The sequence below is a fragment of the Neophocaena asiaeorientalis genome, unplaced genomic scaffold (genome assembly GCF_003031525.2).
Source record: "Neophocaena asiaeorientalis asiaeorientalis breed wild unplaced genomic scaffold, Neophocaena_asiaeorientalis_V1.1 scaffold326, whole genome shotgun sequence".
Classification (NCBI taxonomy): domain Eukaryota; kingdom Metazoa; phylum Chordata; class Mammalia; order Artiodactyla; family Phocoenidae; genus Neophocaena; species Neophocaena asiaeorientalis.
In genome coordinates, this window is record NW_020173654.1 from 1,527,442 (window position 1) to 1,546,764 (window position 19,323).

At 34.7% G+C, this 19,323-nt stretch overlaps 1 protein-coding gene across 6 annotated transcripts in view; it reads right to left on the bottom strand.

The window, feature by feature from the left end:
• MSR1 (macrophage scavenger receptor 1) overlaps positions 1 to 19,323 on the bottom strand; it is a 155,299-nt gene that overhangs the window by 35,095 nt on the left and 100,881 nt on the right. For all 6 annotated transcript variants that reach the window (XM_024747789.1, XM_024747786.1, XM_024747787.1 and 3 more), the window contains exons 4-6: positions 14,781 to 15,193; positions 10,296 to 10,482; positions 1,022 to 1,102 (exon numbers count right to left, since the gene is read on the bottom strand). In XM_024747789.1, the coding sequence (XP_024603557.1) occupies positions 1,022 to 1,102; positions 10,296 to 10,482; positions 14,781 to 15,193 (681 nt within the window). The remainder of the gene's footprint in view (positions 1 to 1,021; positions 1,103 to 10,295; positions 10,483 to 14,780; positions 15,194 to 19,323) is intronic.

Genomic DNA, 19,323 nt, shown 5'->3' on the forward strand with positions numbered 1-19,323 from the left:
ATATAAAATTCTAAAAGCTTTTTTTTTTTTAAGGAAAACTTTATATATTTGCTTTTTAAGCACTATGATGTAAAGGGCTGGCATGTGTCAAATTCATGCTTTTCATTTTTAAAAATTGTTTTTCTGATGTAACCTGGGCTGGTTGATACACTGATCAGAAAGAAGAACAGTTCATATAATCAAAACACAGAAAAATAAGATCAAGTCCCTGGTGGTTAGACATTTCTTTGGCAGCACAAACTATTCTAGTTATCATTAGACGGAGCAGTATACTCCCCACCTTCAGAAAGCACGCAGGCATTTGATTTCTAGCCATGAATAACATGGTGATCATGTTACTGTTATTATCTTTATTTTTTTGAAAGCAAAGAAAATTCATGCTCTTTCTCTTTTTCTGTCTTCTATTATTGTCTTTCAAAATATTGCTTTCAGGATTACAGAAGAAAATAATTTGAAAAATTTTGCTCTAAGTAAGATACAGAGAGTGGCTGACAGCAAAGGGAAAAGTCATCTGTATTCTAGTCAATATTTACATTGAGATTGCATAGGTTTAAGCAGATAAATTCCAGTTAAGGACCATATAAGGAGTATAATCCAATTTGCCTTTGATTTACATTAGTTGTTTTTTTTTTTTTTTGTATCTTAAAAACCAGATATATATTCAATGTGAAGATGGTTTTCATATTTTCCTTCACATGTGACCTAAAACTAGGTTGGCCAAATACTGTTTGCAGTCAGTGATATGGACAGCACTCTCTAGACTTATGAACAACCCCACGTTGTTAAAGCACTTAACTTTCTTTAAAAATCAAGAGTCACTGCTTACCATTCAGAACATGATGGTGATTAGGCTACCAAAACATTTGATATCCTCTCAACACACACAAACATACACACGCAGACACACACACACACACACACACGCCACACAGGGAACCAGTCAAATAACTGATTCCCCCTACACACATACACAGATGTACATTACCTAGCCCTGCAGTATATGATGGAGTAGTTACCGTACCTACTGGACCTGGAATGCCTTGTGGACCAACTTCTCCAGTGGGACCTCTATCTCCTTTTTCACCTGGAGGTCCAGGAGGACCTTTAAAACATAAATGACAATTACTGATCATAGGCTTAAAGCATAGGTAACATAGATTTGTCATTTGTCAAGACAGTTACGTAGGTAAATCCAAAGCCTTTTATTTGTTGCACAATTACACAGAATGAATGAGACTAACCTTCCTGAATGGAAGCATACCCTACTACTAGTAGTGCAATGAGATAGCTCTAAATTAGACAACCTAATTATGGACTAAATACTTCTGTGTGCCAAGCAGTGTACTAGGTTCTCAGATGCTGGGGGCAGAGAAAGACAGTGAGTCAATGATGGCACAAATCCACATTAGTATTGTGTACCTACTGGGTATGAAACCCAGTGCCCCTAAAACTGAGCTCCCTTGCCAAGTTTATGATTAACCTCTCTATCCAAAATTTTATTCCCCTTCTTGACCTACCCCTGTTCCCCTCAGGACTGAGGAATATCAAAGAAAAGGGGGATTGAAACCAAGCAGGACCCTGCAGGGCCTTCCTGGTACAAAACCCCTCCAGGTGCCCTGTTTCTTGTTTGCAGAAAAAAGGCTTTAGTTTCCTAGGCCTTCCCTGAGCCCCAAAGAGCAGGCACAAGGAGTTAACAATGAGAGAAGTGAGGGGATGCAGAAACAAAGGAGAAGCAGTCAAGCAAGGTAGCTAGAATGATAGTTCGGAGTCCTAGTTCCTCCTCAATGGATATACATAACAATCTGACACATATCTTTGAGTTGATCTGTAGAAACTAAGCCCTTCACCCATGTGGAGGATGGTGACTACATGCTGACCACTAGTATGTAGATCCCACACTGGTTGGAACCAGAAGGTTGATGATTAAGCTTCTGGGAACATCACCCTGTTACCTCACCACCAGGCAGATTTCACTATATTAATTTAGATGCTCTGTGGAAAATGTATAAGTCAAGTAATGTGTGACACCCTCAAGGGAAACAAAAATCCACACAAAGTAGACAACCAAAAACGCTATCATTGAAAATGATACCCTCGGATATTAGAAAAATGCAGATCAGCAAGAGGAGCAGTGGTTGAAAAGACTTAATTGAGGAGGTAGGATGTGAAGGGGATTTTGCAGAATGGGTAGAATGAGAAGAAAGAGAATGCTGGGTAAGTAGGAAAGATGCGGGGAATGGCAGGAAAGTGAAAATGAGTAAAGGAATAACTTTTCAAGTAAAATATTAGGTAGAATCTCTAGATAGATATAGACATTATAAAATAAGTTGGAGAGGCTGCAGGGAAAATTTTGACTACCTGGCATGGCAATTACCAAGGTGTCCCCCTAGTACTGAGTTTGATCAACACTGATTTAGTCATTTGAATTTTCTGTGCCCAGCAAAACAGATATCTAGTGATCACCTCTTTAGAATGATGGCACTGAGTATGTCCCTCTTCTACATGGAGTGCCACAGGACAAGTGTTATTCCTTTCCTTTAAAGCAGAACACTTAGCAATTTCTTTTCAATTCCAAAAGGAAGAAATGAACCTGGACATACCATAGAATAATCAAATAGTGATGTTTTAAAAGAGTCATTTTCAATTTCTGTGGTTCAAGGACAGCAAGGATAACACACAACTCTGTTTAGCATCACTGGTTAGAGAGCACTTGTTTACAAATTTTAATCAGGTGGGGAGATACGATACTTGAAAAATTCTAAGAAGGGGCTCCATAAATAATGATAATCTTATGAGTAAATACATTCTGTCCATTTTCTTTGCTTCTTTTGAAATCCTTGTCCCTTGCCTCTCTCCATTTTTCTGATCTGTTTCTGATTTTTCAAGGTCCAACTTGGGTTTTAGCACCTTCCTTCCCTGGTGACTTAATTTTCCAGATATCATTGCTCTTCTCAACGGCACATCATTCACTTCCCTTCATACACACCACTGGGCTGTAAGGTTTTATTGCATTTTCATTACAATAGTAACTACATATTATAGGAAATATAAAAGCCTAGAAAAAATGAGGAAAATATAATACATAATTCTATCATCTTAAGAGAATAATCACTGACATTTATTTTCTGTTTTTGTTGTATATTTTTTGTTTTTTGTTTTTTACATAATCATCATGCAAACTGCATACTACTGGGCATTAAGTAGTTGCAGTAACAACTAGCAAATTCTCCTAAGCTATAGCTTAATGTTGGAAACATATATTAAGGTGTCCACAAGAGATGTCATGGTTCTACATCAATGGGAATCTACGCATCTTCTATTCCTGCAGAATGTAGTTTCTCCCAACAAAGGGGTTTTAATTCCCACAACCGTGAACACAGCTGCAGTTCATTCATCTCTGCACAGTGACGATGGAGGGGGCAAGCAGGACAGAAAGACTTAATTTGCAGCTTGAATTTTGCTGAGCCAATTAGAGGGAAGCAAATCCACAGTACTCCAGGATGGCATTTTGAAAAGAAATTGCACGCGAAAAGACTGTGATTCAGTGATTAGGGCTCTAAAGCAAGACAGACATTCCAGGAAAAACTAGAAGGTGTGAGACAAGAAACAAGGGACACAGATTAGCTCTGGGCTCTCAGCCTCTGAGATCAAGAGTTTTCACCATTTCTTTAATAAGTAAGAAATGGAACTCACTATCTTTTCAATTATTTTGCATGTAACTATGTATAGTAACTGTACACAGCTCAAATGCTGGAGCATTAACTCAATCATAACAAATACATCTATGCTATTTTATAAAATTCGGAGTTAAAGATCCCTCTTTGTCTATTTCTATATAAAAATGCTGATACCAGGTACTTGAATCCCAGAGTAAGAAAACGAGGTAAAGTCTTTCCTTCAAGAGTTCTAACTGAGCGTGTTGGATGTTACAATTTTATTGTTATCTTAGTCTTCATGTAACATTAATCTCACCCATTACATTCTGTTTAAATTCTATAATTTGTTATGTGTCTTCTACTGCCTAGAACAAAATGTGGAAAGTATCTCAATGGTTTAAGTGTCTTTTCGATATTTTGGAGGGATGGAAGTACACAGATCATATACTACTTTCTCTTAGCTTCTTATGTAGAACTTTCGAGAACATTATCAACATAATGCTCTCATCTACCTTCCAAAACTGGTCTCTCCAATCCTGCTGTTGCTCACATCCTTATCATACTGAAGTTGGACTAATCTAGAGGGTTTTTTATTAAAATCTGGTGTGAATATATTTTGTCTATTCCACCCTCATTCATTCATTTATTTCAGCTTAAAAACAAATGTCTGCATCAACTGTAAAGAAATGTAGCCATTTATTCTGCCACGTTATGGAAAAAAAGAATGAAGAACTTTAAGTCTGAGACTTCGAGTCTATTGTAGTCACCTTCTTGGTTCTGAGTTACTATTTAACCTTTCAAAATTCTGTCCCATAATCACATCAACAACCACCTCTGTGCATCAATAATGGACACAATGCTTCCTGGCAGCTCTCTTGCTAACATATGTCAAAGGACACTAGATTAATATTGTTCGAAACATCTGATCTGCCCTAGATCAAGAAGCCATAAGAATTCCACTATTTTTCATCATCTTTAGTACCATCTAACTGCAAAGTTAGAGGGATAATTCATAAATGCTATAGCACTAATTTGCCATGAACAATTCCCTCTATAAAACACACCACCAAATCCGCTATTAGCAGTCTCCCTATGATTTTTTTTTTAAGGAAAACTAAGATATCTACTTAGCCACAGAGATGTACTGATTTAAAATACTCAGTAATTAAAAAATATCATAGAACAAAATTACCCAATTTACTGGGAAAGAAAACCCAGGAACATCACATCATTTAAAATCCTCAGATGATAACATAGCGCTAATAATATCTGCTAAAATTTCCAGAGCTATGCTTCTCCATGTCGTGTTCATTATGATCATAAATTTCCTACTTTGTTCTCAATCTTGCCTCACATGTAGATCACCATAAAAATATGCCAAGTCTTCGAGGCTGCTGCTATTTAAACCTCTTTATTTTTTTCTTTTTTCTTCCAGTTTTCAAGCTCACTGACTTAGAGATGTTTAATCTGGACGAAGCCTTAAAGCTTGCTTAGTCAAACATAATTATAGAGGTCTGAGAGAGTGAATTCCCAAGGTCTTAAAGCCAGGTGGGTAAAATCAGAACTAGAATACTTCTTTCCTGATGTTCTAGGCTATACTTTTCCAAAATCAATTGATTTCATTTTGGGCATCTGTTCTTTCATTATTCCTGAGATGAATTTTTCTTTTACATAGTGGTTAAAGACACGATTCATTTCTTAAATCCCAATAATTAATTACACAAATCTCCAAATTCAAATTCTATCAATCCCTTCTCCTTCTTCATCATGACAATTGATCAATTGATATATTTTTTTCTCTTTTTGGTGCTTTTAGTTTCTGGAAAAAAAATATGCTTAAAATTTTTCCACATAACCACTGCTTTCAGCAATGAGTCATATTTTATTTCTCTTAATTTCTCTTAACTTCCTTCCTCAAATGTTTAACAACTTTGTCTTTTTAAATCATGTTATCCCCCACTCCCCACCAAATTCTGCTTCACCATTTCAACAATGAAATTTCATTTAGTCCTTTAGACTTTAATTGCTATAATTACTTGAGAAATATACTAAAATATCTTTACCTCTTTAATCTTCATAAATATTTAGTAATTGCTAACATAAAAGAGGAGGGACACAAAGTAATGACACTGATCCTATAACCAACATTAGATAAAGCACTCATTAATTAATACAATGTCTCTCTTGGGTTATAGTTTAATAAATATTTGTTAAAAATTATGACTAGATGCTGTAGAGGATATAAAAAATAGCCCGTAATTTTAATGAACTTACTGTTTCCAGTAAGAGACAACATTTCGATAGAAGACAGTATGAGATATTTTTAGATATGACAATCATATTAGGAATTATCTTGTGAAAGAATACTTAATGTTCAAAAGTAAGCAAGATATAAATGTCAGCAAGAGTATTACTATGGTGGGACCAGAGAAAGCTTCATGGAAGAGGTTGCATGTATGTCATCTATGGACATTAATGATAGATAAGGTATTTTCAGATACAAATAGAAGAGGAAAGATATTCTTTCAAGTGAAGGAAAAGCCACGAGGCAGGATGTAAAAAGTATTGGGCGTGTCAGAATCACAGTAAAATCAATTGAAATATTTGGTGTCAAAAAGGGAAAAGACAGGCAATGAGGCATTCAAAAGTAGTTAAGAGAAGCACTATAGAAGAACTTGAGTGCTGCAGAGAAAAGTGTATGTGTAATAAGGGGGTGATAGAGAGTCTCTTTGCAATCTAGGGTGTCCCTCTAGGAAGGCTGCATTCTGACAAGAGTGTAGAAAGGATTGTAGTCTGAAAGACTGGGCAGGAAATGATTGCGAGACTATTTCAATAGTCTGGCAGAGTAATGATAAGAATAGTTTACACAGAATATAAAGGAGTGACAAGGGGTTAGAGAATGTGGAACATAAGAAGTAATGGTATTCTGGGAGAAAATAACAACAACAATTAAAATTTCTACCTTGGAAATCTGGAAGAATGACATTGCTATTACAAAGTGTAACTTCATAAAAGGGAAGTGCTACTTTCACTTATTCCTTTAAGGCATATACATTTGCTCACCCACCACATACCAGGCACTCTAACAGGTGCTGTGTATGGAGAGATAGACAAGAGAGACAAGACCCAACCTCACGGAACTCGCATTTTATTCGAGAAGATCTGTGATAAACAAATAAGCAAATGTATATATGAAACAGTATAATGTAGTTTTAAATACTATGAGGAAGTTAAAGCACACCATGATATAGAGAGATAATAAGAATGGGGAGGGAGAAATTATCACTAAAAAGGTAACTTTGAGTGGATCTAAGGAGAACGGAAAGCTAAGAGAACATTTAAAGGGAGGGAGAGCTGTCAGTGCACATTATGACAGCAAGAAGTGAAACCAGCACTTCCTCCTTGTTAACTTATACTGTTCAATGGCACTTTCATTCTTCCAGCTCTTCCAAGCTAGACAGAGGGAAAAGTAGAAAAGAGGGCAGATAAGTAGATGGGTGCCAGATCAGGTAGGAGTTCAGATTTTATTCCAAGTTCAATGGGAAGATATTGGAGGGTTTTAAGAGATAAAAGATCTAATCATATGTTATTATTTCAATAACACTCTTTTGCTCTCTGTAGAATGGATTAAGAGTAGAATCAGGGAGAACAATTGGGAAGCTGATGTAGTACACCAGGCCGTAATATAGTTGCTTGAATTACAGTCATAGCAGAGGAGACAGTGAGAAGGAGTTTTATCATATGGAAGAAGAGTTAACAGGACTCATATATGGATTGGATACAGGGAGTGAGAGAAAGAGAGAAATCAAAGCTTGCTTCCAAGATCTTGGAGTGAGTTACTAGTTGGACAATGACTCAATTGACAGATAAGACTAGGAAACCAACAGATTTGAGGGGTGGATGAGGGTAGGTGCTCTCAAGAACTAAGGACTTGGTGCAGGTTCGATCCCTGGTCAGGGAACTAAGATCCCACATGCCGTGTGGCATGGCCAAAAAAAAAAAAAAAGAGAGAGAGAGAGAGAGAGAGAAAAACAGAACTATGGGTTTGGGTGTGGATTTGTAAAGTTGGGGATATTTAATTGAAATCCCAAGTGGAATTTGAAACCCCAACTGGAATGTCCAATTGTTAGAGTGAAAGCTGATTAATTCAATTTTTCTTTATCATTGGTTTCAATGTAATACTTAAAGAAAACATGCAGTAGAGGCTTCCCTGGTGGTGCAGTGGTTAAGAATCCGACTGCCAATGCAGGGGACAAGGGTTCAAGCCCTGGTCCGGGAAGATCCCACATGCTGCACTGCAACTAAGCCCATGCGCCACAACTACTGAGCCTGCCCTCTAGAGCCTGCGAGCCACAACTACTGAGCCCGTGTGCCACAACTACTGAAGCCCGCACGCCTAGAGCCTGTGCTCCACAACAAGAGAAGCCAATGCAATGAGAAGGCCATGCACCACAAAGAAGAGTAGCCCCGCTAGCCGCAACTAGAGAAAGCCTGCACGCAGCAACAAAGACCCAACTGAAAGAAAGAAAGAAAGAGAGAGAGAGAAAGAGAAAGAAGGAAAGACAGAACGAAAGAGAAAAAAGAGAAAGAAAGAAAGAGAGAAAGAAAGAAATTTATATCAAAAAGAATACATGCAATATATTCTATACCAGTTAGCTATAAACATAATAATAAATATACCTGCAACATTACAACCCAACAAACAGCTATCTATTTAGCCGCTTTCCCATCTCGCTCATCTTCTTCCTTTTCAAAAACAATCATTAACCTGAGTTTTGTGTTTCTCATTTTCTTACATTTTAAAAACAACCATTCTCATTAAATGTGTATGTGTGAATATACATTATTTACTTTTACTAAATCATGAGCATTAGAAACAAAAATCGTACTGTAAATAGTCTCTGGGACTTATTTTTTTAATTTTTCTTTTCTTGTAAAAATTTGGATATTAAGAGTTCTTAATTATCCTAAACTAGTGTTATGTAAGATGAAATCACATGGGTTTCTGTTTCTCTTGTTCTAATAAGAATTAACAATTGAAAGTGTAAAGTAGAGCTTAACAGACATGGTAGCTAGAATAAGAAGATCCAACATGAATTTAACTAGTGTTACAGAGGAAAGGATAGAGAGGATTGTGAAGAGGCAATATTCAGAGACTGAAGCTGATGATGTTCCCAAATTTATGATAGACTTAATCCACAAATATAAGTGGATTTAGGAAGAAAATGAAGTAAAACAAATGCCACATGGAAAAACTGTCAATATAAAAAACACAGACTAGTGAAATTGTAGGTATTAAAGACAAAGATAATGGCAAGCAATGTGGTCATAATCATTTAAAAAGCAATAAGAAAGGCCATAAACCAGAAGAAAATACGAATAAAAATAATAACTGTTACCCTAAGAAATATGTATGTGGTAAAACAATTTTAAGGATCAAGGACAAAATAGAAAAAATGAAATCAAAACATCTCACCACCAATGGACTTTCACTAAACAAATCTCCAAATAATACTTCAGGAAGAAAAAAATGATCCCAGAAGAGATGTCACAGATACATTTAGGAGGAGGAAAAACTGGCAAACTCACGGGCTAATCTATATAAATATTGTCTGTATCATGTAAGAAAAACAATCTTGACTTAATTCTTGGTTTAAAAAATACATAAAATAGAAATGAGCTATACTCAAAGACAGCAGGAAGCCAGGGAAGAGGGTCATCAGAGCATTTTAAGTTCCTTGTATATTTGAGGATGAAGGTGAAGATACTGATCAACTTGTGACTTTAAGATAAACTTTAAGGATGACTATCAGCAAAATAAAAATAAATATAAGGTTTCCAAAATCTTTTTGGTGCCCTTGATAGAGAGAAAAGTTTAATGAGAAAAATTTCAAATAATCCTAAAGTTGACATGGAAGGAAAGCAAAAGGAACATGGGACTGGACAGAAATGGAGCATAAAATGACAGTAGAAATAAATATGGTGAAAAGAGATGGCTAGATTGCATAGTAAATTTTAAGAACTATTCTTTACAAGAGACAAGTCTAATACAAAGGATAACAAAGGTTGAAAGTAAAATATGAAAAAAAAGTTAAAATGTAAATAATGACTAAAACCTAGTATAGAAATATATATGATATATATACTAATTTAGAAGTCAGTAAGATTCAATTCACCTTGTTTTACTCACAGGAGCTAAAGAAGAAATTGACAAACTCATTGTTTTTTTGGAGAATTCAAAAGACCTTTCTAATTAATAATACAATTGATCAGGTAAGAAGAAAAAATCTGTAAGTTTATAAAAATAGAATTAACAAGCTTGATTTACAGACAGGTAGAGAACTTTGTGCCTCACAGAAAACTTGTATTTGTACATATGAGAAATTCTGAACAATAATTCATTAAACCGTAAGAGCAATTTCATTTGTTTTGTGCTTTTTTTAAAATCACCATTTAAAGGATACCAAGATACTGCCATTTTAACATGTCTTGATATGATCTCAAGGCTCCTTCCTCTGGATCTTTGTGGTAAAATTTGTAGTAAACTATTTTAAAACCAGAGAATTTCCAATATCAAATTTCTGCATATATCAGTGCATTTTAGTACATCATCATCTGGAGAATGAGAGGATATTTTACCTTGAATTAAAGTGATATTTTTCAGTGTCTGAGAATGTTCCCAATCCTTCAGCCTGAGATCATTAGTGATGTTACTCAACAGTTTCACTTCTCCTTTTATTTCCTGTTCCAAATGCACTTGTTTTTCTTCCAGAGACTTAATTTCTGCTGATGTATTGTACACACGCTCCTCTAATTTACTCATCTCCTGTGAAACATAAGCAAACGTCCGCAATTTTTGTTACACACATAATTATCAAATATATAAGTTTAAGAAGCTCTACAAGTCAGGTTTTTAAAAAATGTAAAATATTACAGTAATATTATGGAATAAGAAAATAGAAATTAGAGAACAATTTTAAAATAGTAATTCTTTGGTTTTGAAGCATTCCTCTTTTAACTGAATGGCTGAATTTTCACACCCTCTGCCAGAAAAAAATTGGTTAAATATATATCTAAGGTATGCTTCTATTCCCAAATATATACATGCCAAAATGCTAAAAATAAAATTAAAAACTTGTCATATGTTTTTTAATTTATCTGAAGTGAAATTCTTTACACTGTACTTAATTACAGTTCCTTAAATTAAATAGATTTGTATATTAAACTGCTTTATAGCAATAACGAAGTTTAATGTCATAATTCTCAGTGGTAATGAACATTAAGGATAGCTTTTCAGATTCAATAAAATCTCAACTAGCATTAACAATACCCTATGTTCAGCTTTTTTATTGCCTCTGCATTGAGATTTCATTATTATTTTATGGTTTCAAATGCATATATATTTTGTGCGCATTTACATACATGCGTGCAGATCTGGAGACTGAGCAAGACAGATTGTACTACATTCTGGATTATGCTTTTATTTTTCACTCAATAATATAAGAATATTTACCTATTAAAATACTTAGAGACTGCCTTATTTTCTATAATTTAGTGGGATTGTATTGTATGCATTTTTCATAATTTATTTGATATCTATTGATAGAGTTTTGAGCTGCACGTAAATAATGCTGAAATGAACACCATTTTTTATATATCTACATATTTATACAAGCACTTCTATAGGACAGCTTCCTGGAAGTGGATCTGATCAAAGGGACTAAATATTAACATTTTGTTCACTACTGCCACACCACCCTCCAAATATATGGGACCATTTTTTAAATCTTTCTCAGTGTACATGAATGCTTACTTTTGCACTCAAATCCTAGGCATTCATCAATATATTTAACTTTGTAGAGTAAGAGTAAACATAATAAAACCTTGTTTAATTTGCTTTTCAAATTAAGTATCTAGTCATAAAGTTTTTGACAATGTTTTTCTTTATTGCTTTTCCTTTCAAGTCTTTTGCTTGGTTTTCCTTTGGGTGCTGGGCTTTCTCTTTCCAGTGTACCTAACCTTCTCATCTATCCTGGTAATGTTTTCTGTCTCTCTGTTCTTTTATTGCATCCTCTGTTTCCATGGTATGCTCTATACTTTTCTAAGGACTTCTAGGTTTAACTGTTGATAGATTCTCATCTCCCATTTGCAAAAAGCAATAAACCAGTGGTTGTTAATTAATCCAGGTATGAAGAGAAAATTTCACCTCCCTTCACTGGACTGGACAAGTTGAAGTGAGAGGATCAAGAGAGTCAAGTAAAACCTTTGGAAAGAAATGAACATGTACCAGATCTGCCTCTACAATAGCAGTGTACTCAAGCAGAGAGACATCCATTTTTACTGCTCCAATGGCTTTCCCCATCCAAAACCTTGTTCTAGATTAGAATTTCTCTACCCTCTACCGCCTCCCTCCCTATTTGGCATTTTCCGTACACTATGGTATAAAGGTGGGATAGTGAACATGGATGTTTGCAGAGTGCAGCAACATGGTAAATATGCTCGATGTCATTTAGGTGGCTGCAAATTGCTCCAGCTGTCAGGTAGTTCCTGATATCCACAGAGCAAAAGTCAGGGGACTAGCTGGTGATTTTGCTACCTAAGCCCTCGGAGCCGCCGATGTTTTTCATACCTAAAGCTGCGGCTGCCTTTTTTTCCCTCCTTTGAAAACTGCATGTGGTGCTCACATTACCCATATTTCACTTGAAATAAGTTTTATTAGGAAGAGAGAAAATGCATTTGATATATTTTTTAAAGTGCTATACAGCACCTACACACACGGTCCACAGTCTATCACCAGTGGCACTGCTAGAAACAGGCATTTATTTTTGCATTCTTACAGTCCTTTGTACGTACAATGGAGAGGATAAATCTCACATCTCTCTTTGATTTTGTGTCAGTGTTCTCTTTTCTTTCAAATTAATGCTTGGTCTGTCCTTGCTAAACATTACGCTGCTATTACTTATAAGCCTTTTCCTCAAACAGCATTTACTGATTGAGGCATTCATTTAATGTACTTATTCCTGCATTGGGCTAAAGATTCAAAGATGAATACAGTTGTTTTAAGCGACGAGAATGAGATTCCAAATATTGTTTCAGTGAGTAAGCACACACACTAGCACTGACCTAGATTCCAAATCTCCACAGATGACTACTGTCTTAGAAAAAAAGAAAGCTTTGAAAAAATAATTAACTTTGGAAGTTCCTCCTTTCCCTTGTACCTCCACATGTAATACTGTGACCCCTTCCAAAATGTAAGTGCAATCTGTCCGAATAGCTCACCGATCACCAGAGTTTGGTTATTTCTATTAAGTATCACTTCAAACAGGTTCAGGACTTCTACTGCCTTCCAAATGGTTTCCACTTTGGTTTCAATTCCTCATTTACATGGGTTCACAGATATTCTATAATCTCTAATGAGTTGGGGATATTACTAATATCAAATATATTATTTTTTCATCGTGTCCATCTTCGTTTTCTCCACACCCTGTCTCACTGTTCCTCTGATCCTGTTTCCACACAAAGTAATATTTCTTCTCCCTTCCTCTTTCCTTCCAATTTAATCAGTTTCTACTCCCATAGTTGACATTTTACTTTCCTCTGTTCCTCAGCCCTGGGGACAGTTGCTTCTTTGAGAATTTTCTCTAACTCCTCCATAGCTTGAGTCCTTGATATTCCAATAGCATCTGATATGCTTGGGTACTTATTAACCGTGTGGGAAACACTAACAGTCAGATTTTGGAAGATGTGACAAGGATCAGAGAGAGAATATCAAGGTTGGTGTTAGGATGAGGTTCACCAACAGTCTCCATATTTAAATAGCAATGTCACTGTCTTCTCAGTGATTGCATCTTACAAAAACTAAACATGTAGGGTGTTCTTTCTTAACCTGTTTAGTCTATTCTCTAGTCAATAATTTAGTTGGTTGCCACCTGATGTTACAACTTCAGAGGCTTCCCTTTGCTCTCTATAAGGGACATCCATTTTTAACAATCACTATGGCATAACACTGTATCTATACAGAAAACAACCTCATTAATTAAGAAGTGGTCTATTCAAGTAAAACCTTCTACAAAGACGCCAGCCTTGCTGAGCTAATGGTGGAAAATTTATAGATTTTAGTACTGAAGATTGTAGTAGTATGAAGATTATTTTTTTACATGAGTAATGAAGTTTTATCCATATGCTTATTTTTTCATGGAATGGAACAATTATAATTACCCAACAACAAAAAATAATTCAATATTGAACTAAACAACTTGCTTCTTAATTTCTTTCTCATCAAAACAAAGTGACCCAGAGGGTTGGCCACAGAATAGTTTAGAGCAAAGGTAAGAAAATTATGATTCATGGGTCAAAGTCTTTTTCTGAAAAGAAAGATTTATTGGATCACATTTTCACTCATCTGTCCATGTGCTGTCTACGACTGCTTTTGTGCTACAGTGGCAGAGTTAAGAAGTTGCAAAAGAGACCATGTGGCCCCCAAAGCCTAAGGGTTGTACCTGGGCCTTTGAAAAGAAACTTTTGCTAGCAACTGGTCTGGAAGATGCTTTGCTCTCTTGTCTTGTGTATTTGATCCTGTGATGGTAATAAGATGTTGTACACATTATTCAAACTTTAATACTTTAATTATAGTTACCTTTACACATAAAAACTTATGGATGCTTCTTGGGAGTGACAAACTATTTTAAAATTTAGATTTTGTACTTCGCCCATGTAAATAAGGTTTTCATTCCTTTGATGATGAAGAAAGTTTGGGTTTCGTATAAAATTTGCAAATGCAGAGTATCTATCTTTCCAAATTGGCTAAGATAATCTAACAACTATAATTGGTTTCAAGAGTCTCAAGAGGCATTCTAACAGTATTTATAAAATTAAAATACACTAAGAGAGTCTATATTCAATGAAAAACAAACAAACAAACAAATTTCCCCTTTTGCTGGGAATCTGGAGAAGGCAGTGAGTAAATCCATTTGAAACTTTCTGGTAAGATTGCAAGAGGAATCAGGGTTAAGTAGAATGGTGTTGAAACAGGGTTCGTAACTTTTCTCTTCCCTGGACTACCTGAGGAGATAGGATCTAGATGGATTCAACCCCAGGTATGACCTTCCAATACAAACCTCTTACCTCTTGTTGTTTAAATGCATTCTCTTGGACTTTGGCATTCAGTGTTGCAATACTGAGCTGCAAATCAAGCAGTGTGGTGTTCAGACTTACTAATGACTTGGAGACTTCACCTATTACATTTCCATGTCCCTGGATGAAGGAAAGTAAGGAACTTAGCTGGAAAAGAACGTCATTAAACCTTTGATCGGTTGTTACACTGAAATTTTGGAAATTCTTGGCATCTATGAGATTGGCTTCATTATCTGAAAGATATTGGATTCTCTTCTCCACGTTGCTCATGTGTTCCATAACGACTTCTCGAAATCTCATTGCATCTTCACTGTCATTTCCTTTTCCTGCGAGACTTGGAGATATATCATTTGCATTAACTGAACCAACTGTGCAATTCTTCATTTCCCATTTCAGGAGTTGAGCTGCGTATTTAAGTAAAAATAAACAGAGTCACGCCCTGTAACCTTCAATGCATCCACCATTCCATTCCACAACACTTCATCCCATTCTAACGTTCTGAATGCTATCCTAAATCAGGTATGTATTTTAAATATACAAAGTATGAACCAAGGTAGGCATACTGCTGAGAGGGAAACTGTCTCCTTTTCCCACTTTACATTAGAGTTTATCCCACAGTTAAGTCACTCTTTCTGAACTGCTGCTTAGATGAATCTTCTGGGTCATGGCACACGGCTCTGAGAGTAAGAGTAAATTCTAGAGATCATGAAGTACACTGTATGCTGGTCCTCAGGTGTGCTGTTAGAGTGAAATGAGATAATGCTTAACACAGTGTCTGAAGTAAACATGTTGAGTAGGTTAGTTATTATGAAGACAAATGATAATGTGACAGAAACAATACGTGGTATCAATAAAGGTAGAAATATTAGTGTTATCCACTGTACGAACAAAGTGTTGGCTCATCTTCCTTATCCTGTCACTAAGCTAGCAGAGAGTTATCATTTTCAGTTTCCACAGAACTAACTTACTGTTGGTAGAGCAGGAAACTGGATAAAAGAAGTTTTTTTCACTTTAAAAAATACTGTTTTTATAAGACTCCTCTTTACTTATTATAAAGCATATATTTATAGCAGAAAATTTAGAAAAGACAAGGAATAAGGAAAAATAATTTACCATTAGTCTCACCGTCCTGAATTAAGTGCTAACATTTTGGTATATGCCTATCAAATTTCTGTTCCCACTATCATATTATCATCACAAAAGCCAGATTTTATATACAATCTGGAAACTAGCTTTTAATTAGTACTCTATCATAGACTTTTGCATATTATCTAATATTGTTTTACAAAAATAATTGGAATAACTACATTGTATTCTATGTGTGATTCTACCAGATTTATTTAACAAAACTCCAACATTTACTTTGCCTCTGTTTCTACTAATATATTGAACACTTTGATGAACAATCTTATACGTAATTATTTCCTGAATAAAAAAATTCTACTAAATGGTATTTGGAGGCATACGGAAGTGCTGATATATATTTCCAAATGGGCGTATGTTCTTTAAACAAGCTAATTATCCTTCTGAAAGGGTCTAGAGAAATATGTTTATAGTTTCAAAAACTGAAAAGCATAAATATTACTTTTGCAGATAAAAATAATATACAATTATACACAATGAAGAAAATGTTAAACACCATTTTATATAATCAGTGGCGGTTAAGATTTTATTGTTTCTTTCATCTCTCTTTATATATCTATATTGTTTATACCTTTTAGCTATGTATATATCAGTCTGATCCATATTAATTTGAGTGCATAAGATTTTCCATATTTGACCATTACTGAGGAATAAAGAGTAACTTAATATTGCTTAAAAGTATATCTACATAAGCAGTGATATCTGATCTGTCAGTTTTCTTAATAAAATGATATGGCAATAGAATCAGCTTTATAGGTTTTTGAGACTTAAATGAGATTACACATGAAAAACATTATATTCCACCCTGAGCTCAGGGTACCTGTTACACAAATGAGAGCTTGATATTTGCACGGGAACAAGCTGCCTGGTTCTGGAATCTAGTTCCATTCCTCCATTACTAGCTGGATTACTCAGAAAATTATTTGTCTTTTCCTTGATTAGGTTTCCCCAGTGATCTAAAGGTAATAACGATCTTACAGTGGTGCTGAGGATGAATGCGATAGGGCATGTAAATCAAGTAGCACACAGATGGCACGTGTGAAAACTCTACACAAATTAAGGTGCCTTATCCTTGAAAGATCTTATCTTAGTTACAGAGTCTTCACCACCTTTACTTAAAGAAGCTGTTTGATGATGGTTGTCATTGTAGCTATGATTATATTAAGTATTAAACTACATATGCAATTAAATCCCAATTAAAAATAAAACACATTATATCATATTTTCCTAGTTACATTCTCTTTAAAATTAGCTTATTTGAATTAATAAAATATGTAACTACATTTTGATATAATCCACAACCGAGACCATATTGCATGTACATTATTTTACATTTCTAAATTTATCAATAAATTATACAAAATAGTATACTTCTTACTTGGATCTCATCACATTTATTAAATTAAGTGTAGGGAGCAAGTTTTGGATTGACAGCCTCATTCATGGAGTCATCAATTCTATGATTTATTTATTAAGCACCTACTATATATAAAGCACTGCTTGAGCGACTCTGGGAATAGAAAATGACTGGGAATGGATTTTGACTTTAACAATAAGAAATCTAAACTAACAATATTTGCAAAATTATCTCAAACTTGTCCCTTAAAAATTTTTCTTTTGTGATAATTACTGCTTTTTTAGGTAGCAGTTAATAATCTAAGTTCTGGAGGAGAGCTGCCTGGACTAGTGATTCTTGCTTTTTCCTTTATAAGCTGTACCTTCGAGCAAATTAATTGGTCTATGCTTCCATTTCACTATCTGTATAAATGGGATACTACTAGTCAGTGTTTAAGTAATTAAATGAGCTGATATATGCAAAGTGCTTAGATCTTTTCCTGGCACATAATACACATTTGATACTTTTCAATATTTTAATTATTATTAATATTTCAGATTCAATATCTGTATGCCCAATACTGATAACAAGGGGAATTAATGTTGTGTAATATAAAAAAATTGGGAGGATGTTGAGTATCCCATGACAAAGGTAGTATCTGTGCTTTATTTATTTTTTATTGGAGTATAGTTGCTTTGCACTGCTGTGTCAGTTTCTGCTGTACAGCAAAGTGAATCAGCCATACGTATACATATATCCCCTCTTTTTTGGATTTCCTTCCCATTTAGGTCACCATAGAGCACTGGGTAGAGTTCCCTATGCTATACAGTAGGTTCTCATTAGTTATCTATTTTATACATAGTAGTATATATACGTCAATCCCCAAAGAGAAAAACAAATATCATATATTAATGCACATATGTGCTTTAACAGACATATTGATCTAATTACTCAACCATATAATTTTTACTTTCACTGGAAATACTTTTTATTTCATATGGGTAAAGCAAAACTTCTTCACAGTATAGAAAGGGAAGACTTGATTTAACAAAATGTCATGTAACCAAGGATTTTTCTTTAATACCAAGTTCAACATGAACTGACAATAAAGGCTATTTTTTGCTTATAGATTTAAAAACACAATATTGCTTATTTTCCCAAATCTTGAATGAAAACTAATTTAATCCTTACTTTCTTTAAAAAATTTAATACTGTATCAGAAATCTAGGTAAAGAATGACAGAGTTCATATTTTCAAATGTTCATTTCTTTCATTATCATCAGAGAGATGCCATTTTGTGACTTTTCTATTTTACATTTGAAAGGAGGCAAATTTTATGGCTTGTGCAAAGACCTAGGGAGAGAGTTATATTTGATTTTACAGATCACATTTGCTCTTTCATGTTGGCAAAACCTTCTTCTACCAAAAATTTATATTATTTTGAGCTAAAGGATCTTCAATGTATCAGTAACAATTTATATACATTAATCTTAGATTGTATCTTATTCTTCAGAGACATTATTCTATGTCCCTGTACTGTGATAGTGATCTAGTAGCTTCTTGAAGAAAAGGTAGCGCATGGAGAAGATTTTATAATTAAGAAATATCTTTCAATGTATAAGACACTTTAAATAGAGTTTTCATGTATAACACTTTATTTTATCTACTGATTTACATTTGCCAAAACAGAGTAATTTCTATCATTTCAGGGATACATTTTGTCTATATTTGAAAGTTTTGGATATCAAGTAGAGATATGTATTGCATTTTACTTTTCTTTTGGAAAATATTCTGACCTACAACTTACAGCTGTAAATGGATTGTCAGTGTTTATATTCAAGTATGATAGACACAGGGAGATCTGTTTCAAATTCTGGTGAATTTGGGTGCTAATGTGAACTTATAAGATTTGAACAGTTTTAGCTTTTTGTCAGTCGTAATAGGTACACGCTACAGCTTTAGGAAACAAAGCTACTTCAAATCAATCATTGTCAACCCTAGAAAAAATGTGTTGACTTGGTAGTATTTTCTAATAGCCCAGAGATTTTTGAACTT